The sequence below is a fragment of the Micromonas pusilla genome (assembly GCF_000151265.4).
Source record: "Micromonas pusilla CCMP1545 genomic scaffold MICPUCscaffold_11, whole genome shotgun sequence".
Lineage (NCBI taxonomy): Eukaryota > Viridiplantae > Chlorophyta > Mamiellophyceae > Mamiellales > Mamiellaceae > Micromonas > Micromonas pusilla.
The window spans coordinates 484,032-506,537 of record NW_003315892.1 but is presented as its reverse complement, the minus strand read 5'-3'; the positions used below and the strand labels follow the sequence as shown (position 1 = coordinate 506,537).

Sequence of the window (22,506 nt, the reverse complement as noted above, 5' to 3'; positions counted from 1 at the left end):
GCGTCGATATGCGCGACTTGCATCGATAACGCGCGCTGCAACGCCCTCTCCCCTCGCCACGTCCCCGCCGCGTGCAACAGCGTCACGTCCGTGATGCCCACGTGGCCTAAAATCGCGCGCACGTAGTCCGAGTTGAAGTCCACGCCCGGCGTCCCCACGGGCGCGCCGCCGCTCGCGAAGATCACGAACGCCTTTTTGTTCTTCAGAGCCATTCCATACAAAGCGACGTCGGGGTGGAGTTCAAAGGCGTCAGTTGGAGTTGAAAGGCGTCGAGGGAGGGGATTGAAATCGAGGGGTGGGCGGCGAGAATCGCAGGGAAAAGTCCTTAAGGAACGGCGTTCACCACGCCAACGCGGTCGTATGGGGACCAGTGTATAGAACGCACCTTCAGCAACGGGATGGGCCCCTCCCTCGTGTCGCGCACCGTGCGCTTGTCGCGCACGACGAGGTCGATCCACGCCTTGAGCGACGCCGGGACGCTAAAGTTGTACAGCGGCGCGCCGATGACGAGGACGTCCGCGCTGAGGAGCTCGACGAGGTACTCGTCGGACTCTTCCATGAGCTCGCGTCGCTTCATCTCTCTCGCCTCGCGCTCCGCCTTCTCCTCTACCGTCGTCTCGTCGCCGAGCTCGTAGTACAGGTCGTCGCGCGGCAGCGGCGCGTGCTCGATCCACGCCTCCGTGATCAGCGACGGCGGGACACGCGCGAGGTCGCGCGTCACGACGTTCGCGCCCTCCGCCGCGAACTTGGCGCAGAGGGCGTCCGCGATGGCTCGCGTCGCGGAGACATGGCTGTCCAATCGCGCGGACGAGTCCACGCGGAGGACGATCTTCCCGGTCTGCGTGCGCTTCGCGGGGCGCGGGCGCTTCTGCGGCTTGGCGAACGTGGGCGGCATCGATGCCCCGGGGTGGAGGAGTCCTCCTCGAGCGCCGTCGCGCGCGCGGGAGTGCGATGAGATTCAACAACGGCTCGAATCTGGGACGGGCTGAAGTACTTTCGTCACAGTCGGTCGCGCGCGCGCCGTCCGTCGCGATGCCGAAGCGCGGCGCGTCCGAGATGACGCACCCGCCGCCGAAACCGAGGCTGATCCTCGCCAGGGACCACGCGGCGTCCATCGCGGTCGCGAACGAGTGCGACGCGCTTCGAGACGAGACCGAATGGCGCGCGCGTCACGGCGTGCTCTCGCTGCGCCAGATATCGTCAGGGCTCGTCGAGGCCGCGCTCTTCCCTCCCGGGCTCGACCCGCGCGGGTACGGCGCGAAAGCGTCGGGGTGGCGCTTCCGCGTCGGCGGCGAGGGCGTCGGCGACGACCCGGAGACGGCTGCGATGCTCGGCGCGCCGCCGCGGTCGCCGTGCGCGGCGCGTTTCGTCTCCGACGGCACGTTCGCCATGGCGGGGGTGGATCAGGAGGGCTTCGTGGACGACCACTTCTGGATGGACATGGAGTACGAGTACGACGCGAGCGGCGAGCGCGTCGCGTCGTTGCGCGTCATCCTCGAGCGCGCGGCGGAGTGGCTGCGAGGCGATCACCTCGCGCCGCCTGAACATGAACCGCCGCCAGGGTTGCGCAGAACGTGGAGCGCGGTGTCGGATCCCACCCCGCCGGGGACGCCGCCGGGGGGGCCGCCGCCGGGGGCCGGCCCGCCGCCGCCGGGGGCTGGCCCGCCGCCGCCGGGCCCGCCGCCGCCGGGCCCGCCGCCGCCGCCTATAGACCCGCACGCGATGCCCATGGGCGGGCTGTTCGAGGACGAGGACTTGGACGACGAGTGGGACGACGAGATCGAGCGCGAGCAGAGGAACATCCTCGCGGAGCGGTGGCGCGACGCGGCGAGGAGCACGTGGGAGAAACGCGCCGTCGTCGACCGTTACGCGAACGCCGCGAACGGGTTGCACGCGCACGCGGAGCTGCTCGGCGACGACGCGGTGTTGATGCCTGAGTGGATAACGCCGCCGTTCCGGACGTTACTGAACGCGGTGCGGTCGTGCGACGACGCGATGGTTCGAGCCGCGGCGGACGACGTCGTTCGAGCGGGGGTCGTGAAAGAAGTCGGGCCGGAACCCGACGGGGACGACGACGACGACGCCGCCGCCGCGGGCGTCTACGCGTTCGACCTCTTCGAAGAGCGCTTCTGCGCGATGCTCACGGAAGAGGTGGACGCGTACGAGGTCTCGGGGCTTCCGAAACGCCGCCCGAACACGATGAACGCGTCGGGGCTGATCGTGAACGAGATCGGGATGTGGGGCCTGATGACGGACGTCGTGAAAGCGCTCGCGTCGCCGCTCGCGGCGGCGCTGTACCGCGACGAAATATTCGCCGACTCTCTCGACCACCACCACTCGTTCGTCGTGCACTACGCGCGCGACAAGGACACGCGCCTGGACATGCATCACGACGCGAGCGAGGTGACGCTAAACGTGTGTATCGGAAGGGACCACTTCGAGGGCGCGGGGCTGCGGTTCTGCGGGCGGTTCGGCGACGCGAACCATCGCTCCGGGCCGTCGTTCGCGGTGTCACACGTCCCGGGCCGCGCGGTGATGCACTTGGGCAGGCAGCGGCACGGCGCGGACGTCATCGCCGCGGGGGAGCGGATGAACTTGATCGTGTGGGCGAGGTCGTCGGCGTTTCGCGCCGCCGCCGCGTACGGGCACTGCGATCCGGACGGGTACCCGCGCGCGCCCGAGGGGGGGGACCCGACGCCGGAGTGTCTGAGCGAGGCGAACGATCACGACTTCGAGACGTGGACGAAGACGTTCGCGGAGAGGGCCTCCATGTGAACGGGGAGCGAGGAGGACGCTTTTTGAGGAGTGAGCGAAGTCGTTTGCGCGCAGTAGTAGCTATCTAGTAGTACCGTGTACCTCACGAGAGCGTGATAGACTCTAGAGTCCTCGACGGAGTCATCAACTCGGCCGACACGCCGGCGCGTCCAAGTCTTCGTCGAACGCGCGAACGACGCGCGTCGCGACGGCAGAGAGCGCGTTCGACGTCCCGCGCAGCAACGCCGCCACGCGCGGCGTCGCCGTCGCCCATCCATCAGCGCCCTCCATCGCGTAGTACCGCACGAAGGCGTCCTCCGGCGTCAGCACGAGGTCCACCAGCGCGATGACGAGGCACGCGGCGGCGAACGCCATCGCCGCGGTGAGGACGAGTCGCGTCAGGTTCACGACGCTCTCGAGGACGCCGCCGCGCGTCTTCTCGTTCTTGTTCTCCTCCGCCGCCGCCGGCGTCGTCGTCCCGCGCGCGCGGCGCTCGTTCGCGGGCGCGTCGCCGCGCCTCCCTCCTCGGTCGCGTCCGTCGCGGCGCTCGCGCTCGACCCCGCCGTCCCCGTCCCCGTCCCCGTCCCCGTCCCCGTCCCCGCCGCGGTCCCCGCCGCGGTGGCCCCTCGCGCGCAGCGTCGCCGCGTCGGCGGCTCGATACGCGAGCGTGTTCTCCAACGCCGCGACGCGCGCGAGTACGCCATCCTCCGCGGTATCTCTCGTCCACGCGTCGTCGTCCACGCCGCCGCCGCCGCCGCCGCCGCCGCCGCGCCCTGACGCCGCCGAAAACGGCCCCGACCGCGGCGTTCCGTCGAGCGCGAACGCGTCGTCGTCGTCGTCGTCGTCGTCGTCGAACAGCCGGCGCCCGCCGCGCGCGCGTCCTCCTCCCCCGCCCCCGCCCCGTCGCTTCGACGCGCTCGCGGCGGCGACGCGGTCGACGCGGTCGGATATGATCCTGAGGTCCGACTTGATGGCGCGCATCGCGCGCGCGGCGTCCACGAACGATCGCTCGAGCGACGCGGGCGCCGCGTCGTCGTCGTTGTCGGCGTCGACGTCGAAGAATCGATGTCGACGCCCTCCCCCTCCCGCGCTCCGCGGCGGCTTGCGCTCCGTCTGCGCGACCCGCCTCCCTCCGCGGTCGCCGCCGCGCGTTTTCGTCCTCGAGGACATCGACCCCCCCGACGCGGGCTCGCGATCGCGACGCTCGCGGGGCCCCCGCGAGCTCGAGCCCGGGCGCGTCCGTCCCGCCCGCGGCTCCGATCGGAACCCGCGCGGATTCGCCCTAATTCTCTCATCGTCCTCGTCGTCCGTCGTCGCGTCCTCGGTCGCGTCCTCGTCGACGTCTTCCTCCTCCTCGAGATGATCCTCCGTCTCCGTCTCCGCGTCGTCGTCCTCGTACCGCAGCTTGAGGCGCGTCCGCGGCGGCGCCGCGTCCGCGTCGCGCACGAACCGCGACGCGCTCGCCTTCCCTCGCAGCATCTTCGCGACAGATCTACTCCACAGGTCCGCGCCATCGTCGGACGAGTCCGAGGAGTAGATCGGGCGCGACGCCGGCGTGCGTCGCGCGCGCCGAGACGGCGAGATGAAACCCGTCGTGGGCGTGGACGCCATCGCGATACGCGCGACGCGACGGCGACGCGCGCGCGGGGGAGTGGCTGCCGAATCGAGCTTCGACCGGAGGTCACGACGCGACGCATTGCATGCCAACGAAAATAGTGCTCCGCGTGACGGCGACGACGTCCCACACCGCACCCGCGCGCCGCCGCGATGGCGGCGACGTGTCGCGCGCATCTCGCGGCGTTCTTCGCGCACCCCACGCGCGCGACGTCATCGCGCCGCGTGCGCGTCGCGACCCCGGCGCCGGCGTCGCGCGCTCGCGGTCCCCGCCGCGTCGTCGTCGTCGACGCGTCGTCGTCGTCGTCGTCGTCGTCGTCGTCCGACCCGCCGCCGTCGGACCGCGCCTCCGCCCCCAAGCGCGCGGCGCGCGCGCGGCTCGTCGACCCCAACGACGCGTCCAACACCCTGCTCAGCGCGTCGCGCGGCCCCTCCCTCGCATCATCGTGCGTCTCGTGCGACGGCACCGGCGCGTCTCCGTGCGACGCGTGCGACGGTCGCGGCGCGCTCCCCGCGGGCGGGTTCCACGCGAAGAACCACGTCGATATGCGCTCCATCGTCGGCACCAACTGGACCGCGCACCGGCGGACGAGAGGGTGGCGGCACTTCGAGGCGATCGGAAAGTCGCCCGCGGACAAGAAGTGCGGCAAGGCACACGCGACCGTCGAGCTCGCGGCGACGTGCGACCGAGCCATCACGATCCACGTGTCGACGCGAGAGCTCAAGGATCGAACGCTGTGGAGCGCGGGATGGAAGCAGCGCGAGGAGCTCGACTGGTCGGGGGATCCGAACTCCCCCGAGGGCGCGATCGCGTCGCCGAAGCTCACGACGCCGTGCGTGAAGTGCGACGGGGTGGGGAAGGTGCCGTGCGAGGCGAAGGACTGCGCGCTCGGCGCGACGCGGCTGGCGCGGCGAAGAGAAATCGTGGAGGACGCGGAGCGGCGGATGAAACGCGCGCTGCGAGGGAGCAGAGAGAGGGCGAACGAGGGCGACGCCGCCGCCGCGGACGTGCGGCGGCGGATGAAGAAGACGCTGAAGGACATGTCGAGGGCGGAGTCGGAGTCGGAGGCGCGGAGGAACAAGCGGAGGAACAAGAAGGCGAGCAAGGGAAAAAACGCGGCGGCGAACGGCGAAGAAGACTGGGGCGCCGCGGGGCGGCGACGCAGGGACGAGAGGCTCGAGAAGTGGCTGCGAGGCGCGGGGGGGTTAGGTCGAGGCGATCCGGAGGAGAACCAGTAGTATCATAGAGCGTACGACGCGTTGAGGTTGAAACTCGTCACAGCTGTCACGAAAGGGCGCCGAACGCTCATCCGCAGCCTACTTTTTCGATCGACGGCGATGGCTCGACATCCGCGACCTGCCGCCGTCGCCGCCGCCGCCGTCGCCGTCGCCGCTCCCGCCCGTCAGCCTCTCCGCCTCCGCCTTGTGCTGCGACTGGAGCTCCTTCCAGAACGCGAGCGGGTCGTCGCCCGCGGTCGCGGCCGCGGTCGCCGGGACCTCGATGTCGCTCAGCGACGCCGTCGCCGCGGGCATCGGCGGCGGCGGCGGCGCGGCGGCGGCGGCGCTCGCGACGACCGCCTTGGGAGGCGCCGTCGGCATGGGCGGCATCGCGACCGCGGGCACGCCGCCGCCCGACAGCATGTTCCAGAACGCCGCGGGGTCGTTCGCGCCGGGAGGGGCCGGAGCCGGAGCCGGAGCCGGAGCCACGCCCGCCGCGGCGGCGCGCTTCGGCGCGGGCGGCTGCTTCGCGGAGACCTTGGCGGGTTTCGCGCCGCCGCCGCCGCCGCCGGCCATCGCGGCGGCTTCGATCTGCTCGAGAGATAACGCGGCCGGTTTCGCCGCGGGAGGCGCGGGCGCGGGCGCGCCGCCGCCGATGCCGAGCATGGACATCAGCGCCGCCCCGGGCGCGGGGGGCGGCGGCGCGGGCGCAGACTTCGGCGCGGGCGCCGCCGTCGCGCCGCCGCCGCCGCCGCCGACGCCGAGCATGTTCATGATGTCCGACGTCGCGGCTTTGTTGTTCGCGCCCGTCAGCATCGCCATGAGGTCCGCGGGCGACCCGGGGGAGCCCGGCGCCCCGGGTTTCGGCGCGGGGACCGCGCCGAGGGTCTTAGAAGAAACCCCTCCGCCAGGAGGCGGTTTACCCCTGCCGCGGCCCATGCCGCCGTCGAAGCCCTTCGACCCCGCGACGGGCATCCGCGGCCCCGCGGGCGGCGCCGTCGCCGCCGCCCCAGCCCCGTTTGCTTTCCCCGGCAACAACGCCGCGGCCATGGCGAGGATCCCTTTCCCGCCGCCGCCGTTATCTTCCCTCCACGCCTCCTTGAACCCCTTCGGCAGTTTTAAATCCTTGCCCTTCTTATCCGCCTTCTTTTGGTCCGGCGCCGCCGCGCCCAACTGCGGCATCGCCGGCGGATGCGACAAGTTGACGAGCTGCGCCGTGGGCAGCAACGCGCCTCTGCGCTCCGGCAGCGCGCCGTGAAGGTCCGTCGCGCCGACGAAGTCGACGTCGAACATCACCTCCGCGGCTTCGCCGTGCACGGCGACGACGTACCCTCGCGTCCCGAACGCCGGCGCGCCGCTGTCGCCGACCATCGCGACGCGGTCGCCCAGGTCGAAGTCGCCGCCGGCGTACAGGTCCAATATCTCACCCGCTCTCACCGGCTGCATCAACGCGAGCGGGGAGACGGACTCGAGCGCGATCGGCGGCGGTCTCCCGCCCGCCACCTCCCTCGCGCCGGTCGCGGCGTACAGCGCCCTGATCGCCTCCTCCGCGGCGACTTTGGAGAACTTCGAGACGAGCGGCTTTCGCGCCGCGGGCGTCGCCTTGAGCCACGCTTTAAGATCCTTAAGCATCCCCAACCGGCTCGGCTCCGCGACGTGCTTGAGCGCGTCGTCGAGGAGGAGGCCCTCGAATCCGTTGTCCGGGTCCGCCATGATCGCGTTGAAGACCCAGCCGTGCTTCGCTTTGTACTCCTGCATGAGCTTGATCGCGTGCTGGGAGTACTCCCAGCCGTTGCCTTCCTTTTGCGGGCGCGTGTAGTCCGACACGCACAGCCCTTTGTTCCCAGACTTGAGGTTCAGCCCGACGTCGACGCGGTCGAAACGGCCGCAGTCCTTCGTGGGCGCGATCCACAGCGGCCCGGTGAGCTGCGACAGCGCGCGCGGGTTCAGACCGAGCTTCCTCGCGACCGCGCCGGGGTTCTCGTACCTTCCCCCGAAGACGCCCTGAAGAATGCGCCGCCCGACCCCCGTGCACGCCGCGGATGGCTCGATCGTCACCTCCAACCCCTTCGCCTCGTCGATCGCCGCGATCGTCGCCACCGCGCCAAAGTGCGACCTGCCGAGGTACAGCGTCGCGTCGCCGACGCTGAACCCGGAGACCGCAGCCTTCGCGTCCTTCGCGGCGTCGCCCGTCAGCGCCGGGCGCTCCGCGAGCCTCGGCGACGGCGACGGGTCGGCGAGGAGGACGACGTTCACGGGTACCCTCGCGTCGGTCTTTCCGAAGCGCTTCTGCAGCGACCCGTCCGGGTGCCGCACCAACCCTTCGCACGCGCGGCAGTGCAGCGTCACGTCCACGCGGCCGACGTCGAGCCCTCGTGTCGTGAGCATCTCGTTCGCGGTGCGCTGCGTCTCCGCGTTCCACTCGGACGCGCCGTGCGGCGTTCGAACCCCACGCGCGCCCGTGATCTTTTCTCTCGCGTCGCTCACGGCGACGACCATCGCCTCTCTCAGATACGGCCATCCGACGTGCACCCTCGAGTGTAACAGGTGCGCGTACGCGCCCGCGCCGGAGCCTCCGGTTTGCGCGCCGCCGTTGTCGCCGCCCGCGAGCAACGCCGGGTCGCCTCGCTTGCCGACGCGCACGATGAGCGACTCTTTCTTCGTCGCCGAGCCGAACACGTTGACGCCCGCGCATTTCAACTCGCCGCGGACGTCCGTCAGGGAATGCACGGTCGGGAACCCGGGCGGGCGGTCCGCGCCGAGATTCACCCCGGGGAGGAGCGACTCTACGCCGCCGAAGCACGCGCGATCGTCAGGGAACTCCCCGGGGGGCGTGGACTCGAACGCGCGCGACTTGCACGGGAACAGACCGCCGAACGTCTTCGGCAGCGTCGACGCTACGTCCGTCTTGCCGTTCGGGTTGTGCCGGAACACGACCAGCGAGCCGGGCTTGTTCCTCGCGATCTGCGCGTCCGTGAGCTTGGACGCCGGGACGCTGTTGATGCACTGCTTCAGGAGGTCCTCGTCCAGGAACGGCAGCAGCACGACGCCCTCCCAGTCGTTGCGCTTCCCCTCGAAGTCCACCTTGAGCTCTCGCGGGAAAAACGGCGCCAGCGGCGAGTGCGGCGCCGTCATCAGCCACCGGAACGGCTCCGGCAGCAGCGTCGCGCTCGCCGGCGGCTGCACCGCGAGGAGCTGCTCGAACGGCCGGAACGGGATCCCGTAGTCGAAGCTCGCGGTGAGCTGACCGAGCCCGGAGCTGAGGTCGGAAGCCATCGGAGCGTAATGGAACGGATAGTACCACGTCCACGACGCGACGCCGCGGTAGTAGTACCGCAACACCCAGTTCAAGCCCTCGAAGTACGCCTGTCGCAGCTCCTTCAGCGGCGCGGGCTCGCCCACCTTGAGCTCGAGCTTCTCGCGGTAGTAAATCTCCTTCCACCTCTCGATCCCGCCCTCCTCGAGCGCGTTTCGCTTCGCGACGGACATCATCGTCGGCTCCGCGCTGACGCCGCCGCCGTTCTCGGGCTCGGGCTCGAGCGGCGCCCCTCCGCCGGATCCAGATCCAGATCCCTCGCCGTCCTTCATCAACGCTGCCATCGCTCGCGCGAACTTATCTTCCTCGTCGATCTCGGACTTCATCGCGGCGTTCGACTTCTTCGATACGCCGCCGGTTCGATCCCCGCCGTTTCCGCCGCGTCGGCCGTCTTGCTTGGCTTTCTTCTGCTCCGCGAGTTCGACGTCTTTGGCGCGCGCCTCGAGCACGTCTTGCTCCATCTCGCCCATCACGCGTAAGATCTTCTCCAATCGCTTCGGATCGAACGTCCCGCCGCCGTCGTCGCCGGTGACGTACCCGCCCAGCGACGGAAGAAGGTCGCGGTACGTCGCGAACAGCTTGTTCAGCGCGCCCTCCGCGATGTCCAGCGTGGGCAACGGCGGAAGGAAGTCGTTCCCGACGAGCATCGCGAGGAGCACGAAATCGTCCACGATCCTCTCGCAGTCGTACTCGAACGGCAGCGCGGGGGCGACGACGCGAAACTCTAGGTCCAGGTACTCGCGCAGGAGCCCGATTTGGAGCAGCAAGAACCCGTCGTCCGTGGGGTTTTGCATCACCTCTCGGCTCGGTTGCCCGCGTTCGCCGCCGCCGAATTTGACCACCTCTCTCAACAGACAAAAGTGCGGCTCGTGCGTCACGAGCGCGAGCATGATGAGATCCGCGTCGAGGCCGTACAGGCAGTGCGTCTGGTTCGGGTCCCACCCGGGCTCGCCCCGCGCCCACCGAATGTGTTCCATGATCTTGTGCTCGCCCTCGCCTCGTACCTCGTGCCCGGAGAGGATCACCGTCGCCTTTTGCCACTGCGGGTCCTCCGTCTGCTTCTTCATGACGTAGAACCGGAGGTGCTCGCTCAGCCTCGCCATGAACGGCGTCCCGGGGGTGATGCAGTTCGAGTCGAACGGCTCCCCGGACGGCTCCGGCTCGCCCTTCGCGATCGCCTCTTCTTTCGCCTTTTTCGCCTCGAGCGCGGATCGGAATCGACGGCTGCGCTGCTGGTTCATCTTCGCTCTCGGCGCGACGCCGTCGATCGCCATGTACAGGAGCCGCCGCGGGCGCACCATGCGGAAGATGTGGTCGAGGTACGCGAACACCTTGGCCATCATCTCGTCCTCGGTCATTCGCGTGTTGATGTCCGTGCCCGCGCCGTGCGAGCAGTTGTGGATGACGCCGTTCATGTCGAGGTACAGGTTGTCGATGATGGGGACCGTACCGGCGCCGCACGTGTGGTTCAGCAGCGGGTACCGCTCGGAGAGCCATCGGTAGAACTTCGGGACTCCCATGGCGGAGTCGCGCGCGAGAGCGTATCACGCGGTCGATCGGAGGCTCACTCCGCGAGCGCGTCGAGAGATCGCGCGGTCAGATCGCGCCGCGGAGAGGACGCCACGACGATTCGCGCCGAAATCGACGGCGGGAAGATCAGATCTCGCGCGACGGATCCGCGCGCTCGCGGACGTCGTTCGCGCCGCCGGTCCCGCGGATCGCGCCGAGTCGAGCTCGGGGTGTCGCGGTGGTGTTTGGAGAGTGTCGGCACTCCGCGCCGTGCGCTTCGTGCGTCGCGTTGTGCCGCGGACGCGCGCCGCGTGGGATATTTGACCCGAAGGATCGCGCGCGATGATGCCGACTCGGATCGATTTTATTTTTTAGCGCGTCGTCCTGTCGCTGTCGCAGCCCGCGTCACTCGTCGTCCTCGCGCGGCGTCGGGTCGTCGCGATGACGTCGAGACTTTTCTTCTTCGTCGTCCTCCTCCTCGCGCTCTTCTTCGCCTCCCCCGCGCGCGCGGTCAAGGTCGCGATCGCGCCCGACGGGCGTGAGTGCGTCACCGTCCACGCGACGCGCGTCGCGGACACGTTCAGCGGATTCCTCACCGCGTCGTCGCCCGATCTCGACCCGCGGTCCTACTACGGCGCGTTCGACCTCGTCGTCAGAGACGACGAAGACAACGTCGCGTTCCAGAAGAACCGCGTGAACGACCACAAGTTCGAGTTCGAGAGCGAGCGCGCGGGCGCGCACGAGTTTTGCATCCACAACCGCGACCACGCGACGCGCACGGTCGTCTACGACGTCCTCGTCGGTCATCACTTCGCGCACGACGCGGCGACGCGCGAGACGGTGACCGACCTCGAGGCGGCGATCATATCGCTGAAGTACATCACGAACGAGGTCAGGGCGGAGATGGAGTACCAGAAGGAGAGGGACCGGCACCACAGAGCGAACGCGGACTCGATCGCGGCGAAGGTGACCGGGTACGCGTTGTTGCAAGCGGCGGCGCTCGTCGGCGCGTCGGCGTGGAACGTCGCGTTCGTGAAGGGGCTGTTCGAGAGCAAGTTCGGGGCGTTGGGCGCGCGGCACGGCGGTCGAGGGGTGTGAGGGGTAGGCATGCGGTAAGTAGGATGATGAACGGCGGCGTCCAGGGTGTATAGTACCTTCGTAATTATTTAAAACGATGCCCGACGCGCGACGCGACGCGAGGGTCATCAGTCGCGAACGAACGATCAACGCGCGAGCTCTTTCGCCTTCACGCTCGCGATGTACGTCTCCAGTTCCGCGGCTTGCTCCACGCCAAACTCCACGCACCGCCCCAACGCGACGCCGGCGGTGTAGTTCCCGCCGAGGAACAGCCCGTCGCACCCGGCTTCCTTCAGCCCTCTCTTGGCGTCGGCGAGCACGTCGAGGTGTCCGACGTTGAACTGCGGAATCGCCTTCTCCCACACCTTCACGCCGACCACCTTGGGCGGCGGCGTCCCGGGCTTCAGGATCGTCTTCAGCGCGTCCTCGTGGATCGCCGTCACGAGCGCCTCGTCGGTCATGTCCTTCACCGCAGTGTCGCGCGCGCCGCCGATGTAGTTCAAGATCATGAACTCGCCGTCCGGCTGCCTCTTGTCGTCTTTGAACAGGGACGACGAGTAGATCGTCCCGAGCGTGCGAATCCCTTGGCTCCGCGGGTGCAGCTGCCCGAACCCGGTCAGCCCGCCCTCCGGAAGCGCGCTCGTGCCGTCCAATCGGAACGCGTCCTTCGGGTACGACACCGTCACCGACGCGACGGGCGGATAATAAAATTTATCCAAAGCCGCCGACGCCGCCGGCGCCATCGCCTCCACCACCTTCGACGTCACGTACGCGGGCGCGGTCATCACGACGGAGTGGCTCGTGATCGTCTTCGCGCCCTCGGGGGTATCGTACGCGATGTCGAACCCGTCGCCGTCGGCGTTCTTCGTGATTTGCGTCACTTTCCACTCGAGCTTGACCACCTCCGGGTCCGGGTCGTTCCATACGAAGCGATGTCGGGGTGGAGTTGAAAGGCGTCAGATGGAGTTGAAAGGCGCCGAGGGCGGGGGTTGAAAGCGAGGTGTGGGCGGAGAGATGCGCCGGGCGAAGTCATTAAGGATCGGCGTTCACCACGCCGACGGGGTCGTATGGGGACCAGTGTATGGAACGCACCTCCGGGCCGAGCGCTCTCGCGAGCCCCTCCGGAAACGTCTTCAATCCGCCGCGGAACGATCCCACCGTCTGGCCCTCCACCTTCGGCAGCCTCGGATCGCGCGGCCCTCTCGCCTTCATCGCGTCGTACGCCTCCTTCTGCGCCTTCAGCGCGCCCGCGACGAGCGACCCGCCGAGCGGCTCGAGGCGCTGCACCCTCCCGGTGGCGGCGACGGAGGACAACATCGCGGGATCGCCCGCGTAGACGCCCGAGCAGAACGGCTCGATGAGACGCTCGAACGCCTCGACGCCCAAGTTCCGTGACACGAACTCCTTCACGGACTCCTCCTTCCCCTCCGGCGGCGGCGGGCGGATCCCGATCGCGCCGAGGCCGGCGCGGATCTTCCCGGGCCACGTCAGAAACGTCCCGAGAACCGCGGTGGGAATATCTTTGGGCAACGCTCTGAGCTCGCCGTCCCAGAGCACGTACCGATCGCTGTTCGGATCCGCGAGGAGGATGTCGTCGCGCATCCCCGCGTCGCACGCCACGGTGAGGATCGCGTCGCCCGGCTGGTACGAGTTCGGGCCTTCCTCCCACACGTAGCCGTTCTCGCTGCGCGTCGTGATGTTCCCGCCGACGCGATCGCGCGCTTCCGTGACGAGCGTTCGCGTCCCCGGGCTCTTCCTTCCGAGCGTGAACGCGGTGCTGAGGCCGGAGACGCCCGCGCCGATGACGACGGCGTCGTACGCGGCGTCCGCGCTGCCTGACGCGCGGACGTTGAGCCTGGACGCGCGCGCGGACGGCGCGTGACGCGTCACCGCGCGGACGGCGCGGAACGATCTCGGGGAGGGCGCGAAGGAGGAGGACGCGCGCGTCGTCGTCGTCGGCATCATCGCGCGAGTCGCCATCGTGACGACGCTTATCCGCGGCGGCAGATCGTCGCCGAGATCGGCGGTCTATCGATCGACCGGCGTCGCGGGCGGACGGATCGGGGAGCGCGCTCGCGCCGGGTCGTCGGCGGCGAGTCGGGGAGCGCGTCGACGCGGGGAGGCGACGAGAGCTCGGACGGCGGCGGCGTGCGTGAGGCGCGCGGCGGCGGAGTGGAGTGTCGAGACGCGCGGACGGAAGGACGGAGTGCGGAAGAAGATCTCGGATCTCTTCGGACCTCGAAAGGCCGTGAGTTCGAATCTCACTTTCAGCGGACGGGTTTGAAAGGGACGGACGGGTTGTAAGGGACGGGTTGATAGAGAGCCGAAAGAGCGTGAACCTGGAACGGATCTGGTTGAAACTGATGACACTCTGCTCGCGTCACCGGACGAACACGCGCGGTCCGCACTCGAGCCGCGCGCGCGCCCTCCCCCGCCGCGACGCGCCGCGCGCGATCGCGGCGATGACGTCGGCGGCGAACGACCGCGGTGGCGACGACGAGACGCGCGCGCGAGGGGCCCGACGACGCGCGGGAGACGCGGACGACGACGGAAAAGTCGAGGCGGCGCGCGCGCTCGCCGAAGCGCCCGCCGCCGCGGAGCCGCCGCCGTCGCGGTCGCGGTCGCCGCCGCCGCCGCCGTCGCGGTCGCCGCCGCCGCCGCTGTCGCTGATCCACCCCCTGGCCGGCCTCGAGGCGTGGTCGGCGACGCACCCGCGCGCCTTCGCGTACGCAGCGTTGAGCGACGACGGCGCCACCGAGCGCTCGCGTCTCGACGCGGCGACGCTCCGCGCGCGCGCGGCGGCGACGCGCGACGCGCTCGAGCGCCTCGCCGCGGGCGGCGGAGGGGACGGCGTGGGCGGGCCGCGCGACTCGCAGTTGCGCGCGCTCCTCGTGTTCCCTCCGGGCCTCGAGTTCCTCCCCGTGTTTCTCGGCGCGTGCGCCGCGCGCGGCGTCGTCGTCGCGCCGGCGTACCCGCCTGATCCGACGGCGAACGCGCGCGCGTTCGCGAGGTCCATGGACGACTTACGGCGGACGTACGACGCGTTCGGGGCGCACGTCGCGATCACGACGACGTCGTACGCGACCGCGGTGCGGGTCAGGTCGCTCGCGGCGCGCGCGGGGAGGATCGCGTCGACGATGTTCGGGCGCGGCCGCCTCGGCGGCGGCGGCGGCGGCGGCGGCGGCGGCGGCGGCGTGCGGTGGCTCCCGATCGAGCGCCTCGTCGCGGGCGCCGCGGAGACCGCGGAAACGCCCAACGCGCGGAAGTTATCATCGCCGTCCCCGAACCCCGGCGACGTCGCGTTCGTGCAGTACACCTCCGGGAGCACGTCCGCGCCCAAGGGCGTCGTGATCACGCACGCCAACGTGACGCACAACTGCGCGTCGATACGACGCAATTTTCGCGTCACCGCCGCCGACGTCGAGGTCACGTGGCTGCCGCAGTACCACGACATGGGCCTCGTCGGCGCGTACCTCGTGCCGTTGACGATCCCGGCGGCGGAATGCGATAGCAACACCCCGCCACCGCGCACGACGTGCGTCAGCGTGAGCCCGGTCGCGTTCATGCGCGACCCGCTTGTGTGGGCGCGCGTCGCGTCGAGATACCGCGCGACGATGACGCAGGCGCCGGATTTCGCGTACCGCCTCTGCGCGGCGCGTTTCAACGCGTTGCCGATACACGCGAGGGAGGCGTTGGGGTTAGACCTGTCGTCTCTGCGGCATTGTCTCAACGCCGCGGAGAGGATAGATCCGAGGACGTCGGCGGTCTTCGCGGCCGCGTTCGAGGCGTGCGGGTATTCGCCCGGCGCGATGTTTCACGGGTACGGCCTCGCGGAGAGCGTCGTGTACGTGTGCGACGGGCCGTCGCGGTCGATATCGATCTGCGGGTCGTCGCTCGAGCGCGATAAGCGAGCGGTCGTCGTAGTCGCGACGGGAATCGACGGTCGCGCGTCTTCCGTCGTGGACGTGCGGCGCGTCGCCAGCGTGGGCGCGCCGCGCGGGGACGTCGAGGTGTGCGTCGTGCACGCGGCGCGACGCGCGCGGTGCGCGGACGGAGAGGTCGGGGAGATTTGGGTGAGGAGCGCGTCGATCGCGTCCGGGTTCTGGCGGCGCGACGGCGGCGACGCGGACGACGACGGCGCGTTCGGCGCGACGCTGGCGGACGACGTCGACGGGAAGCGCGGCGGCGCGTTCCTGCGGACCGGCGACGAGGGGTTCGCGCGCGACGGCGAGTTGTTCGTGACGGGCCGATCGAAAGACCTCATCGTCGTCGGCGGGCGGAACTTCGCGCCCGAGGACATCGAGCGGACGATACGCGACGCGGACGCGAGCGAGGGGTGGGGCGACGGGACGGGGGCGTCTCGCGCGCGAGGGGCGCTGCGTCCGGGGTCGATCGCGGCGTTCTCGATCGAGCGCGACGGGTCGACGACCGACGAGTCGATCGGCGTGATCGCGGAGACGCGCGACGACGCCATCTCCGCGTCTCTCGCGGGCGTCGTCGTCGACGGCGTTCGCGCGGTCATCTCGCAGACGCACGGCGTGAGCGTGCGGCGCGAGGACGTTCTGCTTCTGCGCGCGCGGACGGCGCCGAGGACGACGAGCGGGAAGCTCCGACGCCGCGCGTGCGCGGAGGCGTTTCGGGACGGGACGCTCTCGGTCGTCGACGCTATGAAGACGAACCGACGCGCGTCCACCGGCGACGATGACGCGGATGTGAACCGCCGCCGCCGCCGCCATCGGCCGTTCCCGGACGGCAGAGCGCCGCTGCTGCGGACGTACGCGTCGCGCGGACGCGACGCGGTCGTCGCGGAGATGGAAGCCGCGTTGCTCGATCACGTGCGTCGTCGTCACGGACGCAGCGCGGGCCCGGGCCGCCGCGTGCACGCCAACACGCGGCTGAATCGCGAGGGCGTCATGGACTCGTTCGCCATCGCGACGATGCACGGCGAGCTCGAGCTCGACCTCGCGATCGCGCTCCCGCCGACGTTGTTGCTGGTCGAGGGGAGCACGCCGCGGACGCTCGCGCGCGCGTTGTGCGACCTCGCCGTCGCGCCCGACGCGCCCGGAGGAGACCCGGGGGAAGACGAAACGCCAACCGTCGCGGGGGAAGACGAAACGCCAACCGTCGCGACCTTACCCGGGTCGATGCGCGCGCCGTCGAGACCTCTCGTCGTCTGCGCGGTCCTCGTCGCGGTCGCGGTCGCCACGACGCCGGCGCCGTGGGCGATGTTCACGTCGTCCGCGCTGTCGTCGCGCGCGTTTGGGGAGGAACGCATGCGGGGTCTCTGGGGTCTCGGACGAAGACGCGTCGACCGCGCGGCGCACTGGCGGCTGCTCGAGTGGTCGAGGACGGTCGCGCCGTTTCAGGTCGCCGCCGCGGTCGTCATCGCGACGGTTCGCGTCGTCGCGGCGCGCGTATGTAAAGTACCCCCGAAGACGACGGCGTTTTGGTGCGCGCTCGCGCACGCGGCGCTCGCGCACGGCGTCCCCGGCGCGGCGTTCGTGTTGGCGCCGACGTGCGCCGTCTTCTTCGCGGGCCGCGCGTTCGACCGACCGCGTGATCGAAAACGCGCCACGTGGGTCGCGGGCGCGTGCCTGTTGCTCGCGTGCAATCTCACGGAACCGTCCGCGTCCGCGGCGTCGGCGTCGGCGTCGAAGCGCGCGCGGCGCCGCGGGGGGTGGTGGCTCGAGCTCGCGAGCGTAGGGTTCCTCGGTCGCGCGTCCTGTTCGTTCGACCACAGGAAAGCCGCGCGGTTTTCGTTGATTCGAATGATATCCCACGGCCTGGAGACGTCCGGGGACGCCGCGGGCGTCACGTTCGAGCGGTTCGCCGCGTGCGTGTCGTACGTGATGTACCCGCCGCTGTACCAGTGCGGGCCGTTCGTGAGCTTCGCGACGTTCGCGAAGAGCCCGGCGACGCGCGGCGCCTCCGGACCCTCAGGCGCGTTCTATGCACTGGTCCCCATACGACCGCGTCGGCGTGGTGAACGCCGATCCTTAAGGACTTTGCCCGGCGCATCTCTCCGCCCAGGGTCCCTCGGTTTCAATCCCCGCCCTCGACGCCTTTCAACTCCAACTGACGCCTTTCAACTCCACCCCGACATTCGCTCGTATAGAACGACCCTCATCGCCTCCGACGACGGACGCGCGACGACGACGCGAAAGGCGCGGCGGCGCGCGTCGCGCTCGGCTCCGACGACTCCTCGCGTCCCTCGCGCATATCTTCGCCTGGTGCGTCGCCGCGGAGGCGTCCATGCAGCACGGGTACTACCCCTCCGCGGTGTTCCACGGCGCGAGGGTGTTCGAGGGCGGCGCCGAGACCGCGGCGGCGTGGACGCGGAGGTGTGTTCTATACACTGGTCCCCATACGACAGCGTCCGCGTGGTGAACGCCGATCCTTAAGGACTTTTCCCGGCGATTCTCTGCTCCCACCCCTCGCTTTCAATCCCCGCCCTCGACGCCTTTCAACTCCATCTGACGCCTTTGAACTCCACCCCGACAATCGCTTTGGACGCGGAGCCTCGGGTTTCTCCGACTGTTCGCTCACGTCGTGACGTACCTCACGATGACGTGGGCGACGTCGCACGTGGTCTTCGCGCTTCCTTGGGCGCTCGCGTCGTTCGTCGACGACGCGCGCGACGTCCCGCACGACACCCCGGTGTTCTGGCTGGACGCGTGCGAATCGTTCCGCAGGCACTGGAGCGTGTTTCACGCGTCTCTGTTTCAGTTTTTTTACGCCTCCGTGTTCCAGCCGCTCGGCGGCGGGCACCTCGCGGTCGTCGCCGTCGTGGCGTTCTCGACGTCTTTCCACGGGTTCCAGACGCACTGGTTGATTTGGGGGCTCGTGAACGGGCTCGGGCTGAGCGCGGAGCGCGTCGTCGACGCGCGGGGGGAGACCCGGCGTCGGACCCCCCGGGAGGGGACGTTCGGGTTCGCGCGGGAGGCGGTCTCGAAGGCGGCGCGGCGGACGGTGGCGATCTACTCCGCGGTGCTGACGACGTGCGGCCGCGGGTTCGACGCGCGCGCGCACGCGTCGGTCTTTGGCGCGTTCTTCGCGTGCTCGTGCGCGTGGGAGGCGACGCGGCGCGGCGACGCGGGGTAGCGAGCGTAGTAACCTTAACGAAAAATGGGCACTCAGACACACTCAGCTTCCGAGATCGCGACGAACTGATGATGAACTGAGATTCACAACGACGACGCGCGCGATGGAGATCGAGCCCGCGGCCGCGGATCCGCCCGCGCCCGCGGCGGATCCTCCCGCGGCGGATCCTCCGGACGACGCGAAGAAGCCGCCGCTCAAGAGCTGGCGCGAGCGGAGAGCGGACGCGTTCGAGGCTGAGTTCGGGGGCCCGCAGAACCTCGACGGCGGCGCGAGGTGGTGGCTCTCGGACTCGGAAGGGGACGATTCCGACTCGAGCGGATCGTACGACAGCGACGACTTCGACGACGAGTCGTGGCGCGGGAAGAAGAAGAAAGACGCCGCGCGCGCGGCCGCGAAGGCGAAGCTCGAGGAGAAGGTGGCCGGCGCGGGCGAGGAGGGCGCCGCGAAGGACGCGGAGAAAGCGGGAGAAGACGGAGACGGCGACGGCGATCCGCGAAAGAAGAAGAAACAGAAGAAGAAGCGCGTGAAATTTTCCATCCCGGACGCCGTGGACGACCTGAACGACGACGACGGTCTGTACGGCGACGACCTCGACGACCTGGACCAGAAGTGGGCGGACAAACAGCGCGGAGGCCGCCAGTCCGACGCGATCCTGAGCTGCCCGGGCTGCCTCGAGATCGTCACCATCGACTGCCAGAAACACGCGCGCAGCGACGAACAGTTTCGCGCCATGTTCGTGCAAAACTGCGTCGTCACCGACGCGACGACGGAGCTGCGCGGCTCGGAGGGACAGCTGGACGTGCCGGACGAGGACGGGCCGTACCACGAGGTGAAGTGCGAGACGTGCGACACGCTGGTGGGGGTGCGGGACAGAGAGGAGGTGTACCACTTCTTCCACGTGTTTCCGTCGCACGCGTGACGGGGGTTGGGGGACGGGTGGGCGAGAGAGGTCGTCGGCGGCGGCGGAGATGGATCGGATCGATCGGACGCTCGGCGCGTTCTTCGGTCGTCGTCGCCGTCTGCCGCGTCGCGACTCGCCGCGCGCGGGGTGGCGTCGCGTCGAGTAGCCCGAGTTGTGTTGCGTAGTAGCTAGCGATTGCGTAGGAGATCAGAGATCGTTCCGACGCGGCGGCGGCGACCCCGGACCCCGCCGCGGCCGAAAAGGGACGGAACGACGCGACGGTTCGTCGTTCGGGGAACCGCGCGCCGCGCCGGTTCGAGTCGTCTCGAATTGGCAGCATCGCGCGAGATCCGCACTCGCGTCCGCGCGCCGCGACGCCGCGCACGCAGGACCTCTTCCCCGCATCGCGATGCCGCCGTTCACGACGTGCGTGCCGCGCAAGTCGCGCGCGAAGGACGCGGACGTCTTCGTGACGAACCGCCACCTCGCGCGCGACTTCGAGGACGCGCCCGAAGAGGATGATGCCGCCGTGTCGTGCACCGCGTCCGCCCCCGACGCGATGTTCCATCCTAAACCGTCCGCGCTCGTCCCCACGATCCAGATGTGGTGGTCGCACATGAAGTACATCCTCCTGTTCGCGCTCGCGGTGACGAGCGTCTTATACCTCGTCGTGTACTCCGCGACGCGCGAGTGCTCGCGCGGGCTCACGCGCGACGTCTTCGAGACGCACGGACAGACGGAGATCACGCGACGATGGATGCGCTGTTACACCCCAAACTACACCGCGGACGCGTTTAAGCCGATGGAATCCCTCGGCGCGTTCAGCGTCTACGTCGTGCGCATGGTGCGCATGTGGTCCTCGACGAGCTCGGACAACATCTTCTTCATGCACATGTTCACGTGGAACCTCCAGCGGAAGACGCGACGGTGGCCAACGAAGCTATACTTAGCGTTGGCGGCGATATATTTCCTCGTCCCGTTGATCGACTACTCCGCCACGGGATACCGCCACCTCTGGTCGTGGTCCATCTCCTTCGCCGGGTGGTTGGCGAGCTTCATCGCCGTCTGGGCCGCGTACGAGACTCGCGACATGAACTTCATCTACTTCATCTTCACGTACCAGGGCATGTCCGCGATGGCGTACATCATGGCCATCTCCAACGTGTCCACGGCGACGGGGCAATACGCGTTCGCGATGAAACTCGTCGTCCGCTTCTTGTTCGACCCCATCCTGTGGGAGTCGCTGAAGGCTGCGCACAGGCACTGCGCGATGATGAGCCCGACCCCGGGCGCGGGATTAAACACCCCGATGTTCATGGGACCGATCATCAACCAGGCTGTCTTCTCGCGCCTCCTCCTCTTCGTGATCACCAACGACGGCAAGACGGACGTCATCACCCTGCAGCTCATCATCTCCCTCAACGAGCTCATGCTGAACAGCACGATCAAGCACCGCGACGCGTACTTCAGCAAGCTCGTGCTCGGGACCACGACCGCGGACGCGTACCTCGCGAGCGACAAGTCCGAGGAGTTGCACGCGGTGTCGTGCCTCGGGAACGTCTTCAGCGAGCTCGCGGCGATCGCTTTTCTGACGCCGCTCATGGCGGTGATGAATCTCCAATCGACGCCGACGCTCGACGACGGCGCGACGCGCACGACGGACTACGACGAGCTCGCGTCGCAGTGCCTGAAGCTCGTCGCGATCGAGGTCGGCCTATCGTTCGTCACGATGTTCGCGCAGTACAAGTTCCACGGCGTCGACTTCACGCGGACGTTTATGCGCGCGGAGAAGGAATACGCGAATACGGTCACCGGCGGATTGAAAAACTGGCGGCTGTTTTCGTACCGGTTCTGGGTCTACCTCACGATGACCATCTTCTTCTTCTTGGTCGCGTGCGGAACAGTGCTCGGCTCCGTGTTCGCGATCAAGATGTGCCCGCGCGTGCGAGATGACGGGCACGTGTACTTCACCCTGTGCGCGCCGAACGAGTCGAGGCACCTCCCGGGCGGCCCACCGACCGAGCTCCCGTCCATCCTCGCGGTGAATTACGATTGGCCGCCGTGGAAGTCGAAATACGCGTACGACTCCTCGGACCCTTCGTACGGGAGTTAATAATCGACGGGCTGCGCGATGAAGCGACGAAGGAAGCGCGCGAAGGAGGCCGAAGGAGGCCGAGGTCGCGCGGCGGTCGGTGCAAGAACAGAACTACATACGCCTACTGTGAAAAAAAAATCAATCTCTCTTCTTCTTCTTCTTCTTCTTCTTCTTCTTCTTCTCCGCTCGTCTTCGTCTTCGTCTTCGCCTCGCCGCCCTCGCGCCGCGCGATGTCGATCCACTCCGCGATGAGCCTACCCTCCATCGCGCGCGCTCGTTTCACGCTCTCGATGTCGTCAGGGTGGCTCCACATGAAGTCCAAGTGATGCGCGCCGCCGCGAACGGGAACCTGACGACGAAACGGGCGACGCGGCGCATCAGTCGAAAGGGGGGTTGAAAGGGACCGACGCGATCGAACGTTCGTTGAAAGTGAAGCGCGGGCGAAGAACGGTCGACGACGGGGAACGTCCAACTCCTTAAGGAACGGCGTTCACATCGCGTCCGGGGTCGTATGGGGACCAGTCTCACCGCGACCAACGAGTCGGAGACGTTCGCGTTCACGCCGAGACGCGACCACGGGTCGAGGTCGCCGTTGGACCACGCGATCCTGGACGCGTCGCTCAGGCGCCGTCCCCCGAACTGCGTGGTCGCCCACCCGACTCTCGGGGTCACGCCCCATCGCTTCTCGCAGCGCGCGATCTGCTCGGACTCGTTCCACGGCTGTTTCCAGAACATGTCCCGCTCGCCGTCCCTCGACGACGGCATGAATTGCTCGGTGCAGAACTGCCAGTCCCACCCGTCGCCGTCGCGCCGCGAGTCTTCGTTCACGCCGGCGCGGATATCGAAGCACGCCGCGTCGCCGGAGTGGTTGTAGAAGACGCCGACCGCGTCCGCGAGCGCGGACAGAAGCCCCGCGTCGTC

At 69.1% G+C, this 22,506-nt stretch overlaps 13 protein-coding genes across 13 annotated transcripts; 7 read left to right on the top strand and 6 right to left on the bottom strand.

Moving 5' to 3' along the window:
• Window positions 1–325: 325 nt before the first annotated feature.
• MICPUCDRAFT_51721 (uncharacterized protein) lies at window positions 326–895 on the bottom strand (the record flags this gene model as incomplete). Its single annotated transcript, XM_003061921.1, has 1 exon — window positions 326–895. The coding sequence occupies one exon, from the start codon at window positions 893–895 to the stop codon at window positions 326–328; it is 570 nt and encodes a 189-aa protein (XP_003061967.1).
• A 1,202-nt stretch (window positions 896–2,097) lies between these two features.
• On the top strand, window positions 2,098–2,619 carry MICPUCDRAFT_11297 (uncharacterized protein; the record flags this gene model as incomplete). The annotated part of the gene is made up of 1 exon (XM_003062127.1): window positions 2,098–2,619. A coding segment is annotated over one exon (522 nt), but the record flags the coding sequence as incomplete, so codon positions are not given.
• A 279-nt stretch (window positions 2,620–2,898) lies between these two features.
• MICPUCDRAFT_51719 (uncharacterized protein) lies at window positions 2,899–4,365 on the bottom strand (the record flags this gene model as incomplete). Its single annotated transcript, XM_003061920.1, has 1 exon — window positions 2,899–4,365. One exon carries the CDS (start codon window positions 4,363–4,365, stop codon window positions 2,899–2,901), a length of 1,467 nt encoding a protein of 488 aa, XP_003061966.1.
• A 558-nt stretch (window positions 4,366–4,923) lies between these two features.
• On the top strand, window positions 4,924–5,142 carry MICPUCDRAFT_9663 (uncharacterized protein; the record flags this gene model as incomplete). Its single annotated transcript, XM_003062126.1, has 1 exon — window positions 4,924–5,142. A coding segment is annotated over one exon (219 nt), but the record flags the coding sequence as incomplete, so codon positions are not given.
• Window positions 5,143–5,685: 543 nt separating this feature from the next.
• MICPUCDRAFT_69996 (uncharacterized protein) lies at window positions 5,686–7,974 on the bottom strand (the record flags this gene model as incomplete). The annotated part of the gene is made up of 1 exon (XM_003061919.1): window positions 5,686–7,974. The coding sequence occupies one exon, from the start codon at window positions 7,972–7,974 to the stop codon at window positions 5,686–5,688; it is 2,289 nt and encodes a 762-aa protein (XP_003061965.1).
• A 1,692-nt stretch (window positions 7,975–9,666) lies between these two features.
• Window positions 9,667–10,422, bottom strand: MICPUCDRAFT_21065 (uncharacterized protein; the record flags this gene model as incomplete). Its single annotated transcript, XM_003061918.1, has 1 exon — window positions 9,667–10,422. A coding segment is annotated over one exon (756 nt), but the record flags the coding sequence as incomplete, so codon positions are not given.
• A 430-nt stretch (window positions 10,423–10,852) lies between these two features.
• MICPUCDRAFT_21205 (uncharacterized protein) lies at window positions 10,853–11,509 on the top strand (the record flags this gene model as incomplete). The annotated part of the gene is made up of 1 exon (XM_003062125.1): window positions 10,853–11,509. One exon carries the CDS (start codon window positions 10,853–10,855, stop codon window positions 11,507–11,509), a length of 657 nt encoding a protein of 218 aa, XP_003062171.1.
• Window positions 11,510–11,556: 47 nt separating this feature from the next.
• On the bottom strand, window positions 11,557–13,450 carry HEMG (protoporphyrinogen IX oxidase; the record flags this gene model as incomplete). The annotated part of the gene is made up of 2 exons (XM_003061917.1): window positions 11,557–12,390; window positions 12,581–13,450. 2 exons carry the CDS (start codon window positions 13,448–13,450, stop codon window positions 11,635–11,637), a joined length of 1,626 nt encoding a protein of 541 aa, XP_003061963.1. The 3' UTR covers window positions 11,557–11,634.
• A 1,313-nt stretch (window positions 13,451–14,763) lies between these two features.
• On the top strand, window positions 14,764–16,167 carry MICPUCDRAFT_2195 (uncharacterized protein; the record flags this gene model as incomplete). The annotated part of the gene is made up of 1 exon (XM_003062124.1): window positions 14,764–16,167. A coding segment is annotated over one exon (1,404 nt), but the record flags the coding sequence as incomplete, so codon positions are not given.
• A 1,885-nt stretch (window positions 16,168–18,052) lies between these two features.
• MICPUCDRAFT_51713 (uncharacterized protein) lies at window positions 18,053–18,589 on the top strand (the record flags this gene model as incomplete). The annotated part of the gene is made up of 1 exon (XM_003062123.1): window positions 18,053–18,589. One exon carries the CDS (start codon window positions 18,053–18,055, stop codon window positions 18,587–18,589), a length of 537 nt encoding a protein of 178 aa, XP_003062169.1.
• A 574-nt stretch (window positions 18,590–19,163) lies between these two features.
• On the top strand, window positions 19,164–19,499 carry MICPUCDRAFT_8696 (uncharacterized protein; the record flags this gene model as incomplete). Its single annotated transcript, XM_003062122.1, has 1 exon — window positions 19,164–19,499. A coding segment is annotated over one exon (336 nt), but the record flags the coding sequence as incomplete, so codon positions are not given.
• A 400-nt stretch (window positions 19,500–19,899) lies between these two features.
• MICPUCDRAFT_51711 (uncharacterized protein) lies at window positions 19,900–21,603 on the top strand (the record flags this gene model as incomplete). Its single annotated transcript, XM_003062121.1, has 1 exon — window positions 19,900–21,603. One exon carries the CDS (start codon window positions 19,900–19,902, stop codon window positions 21,601–21,603), a length of 1,704 nt encoding a protein of 567 aa, XP_003062167.1.
• A 67-nt stretch (window positions 21,604–21,670) lies between these two features.
• On the bottom strand, window positions 21,671–22,506 carry MICPUCDRAFT_69992 (uncharacterized protein). Its single transcript, XM_003061916.1, has 2 exons — window positions 22,114–22,506; window positions 21,671–21,934 (listed from the first exon to the last, which is right to left on the bottom strand). Exons 1-2 carry the CDS (start codon window positions 22,348–22,350, stop codon window positions 21,707–21,709), a joined length of 465 nt encoding a protein of 154 aa, XP_003061962.1. The 5' UTR covers window positions 22,351–22,506; the 3' UTR covers window positions 21,671–21,706.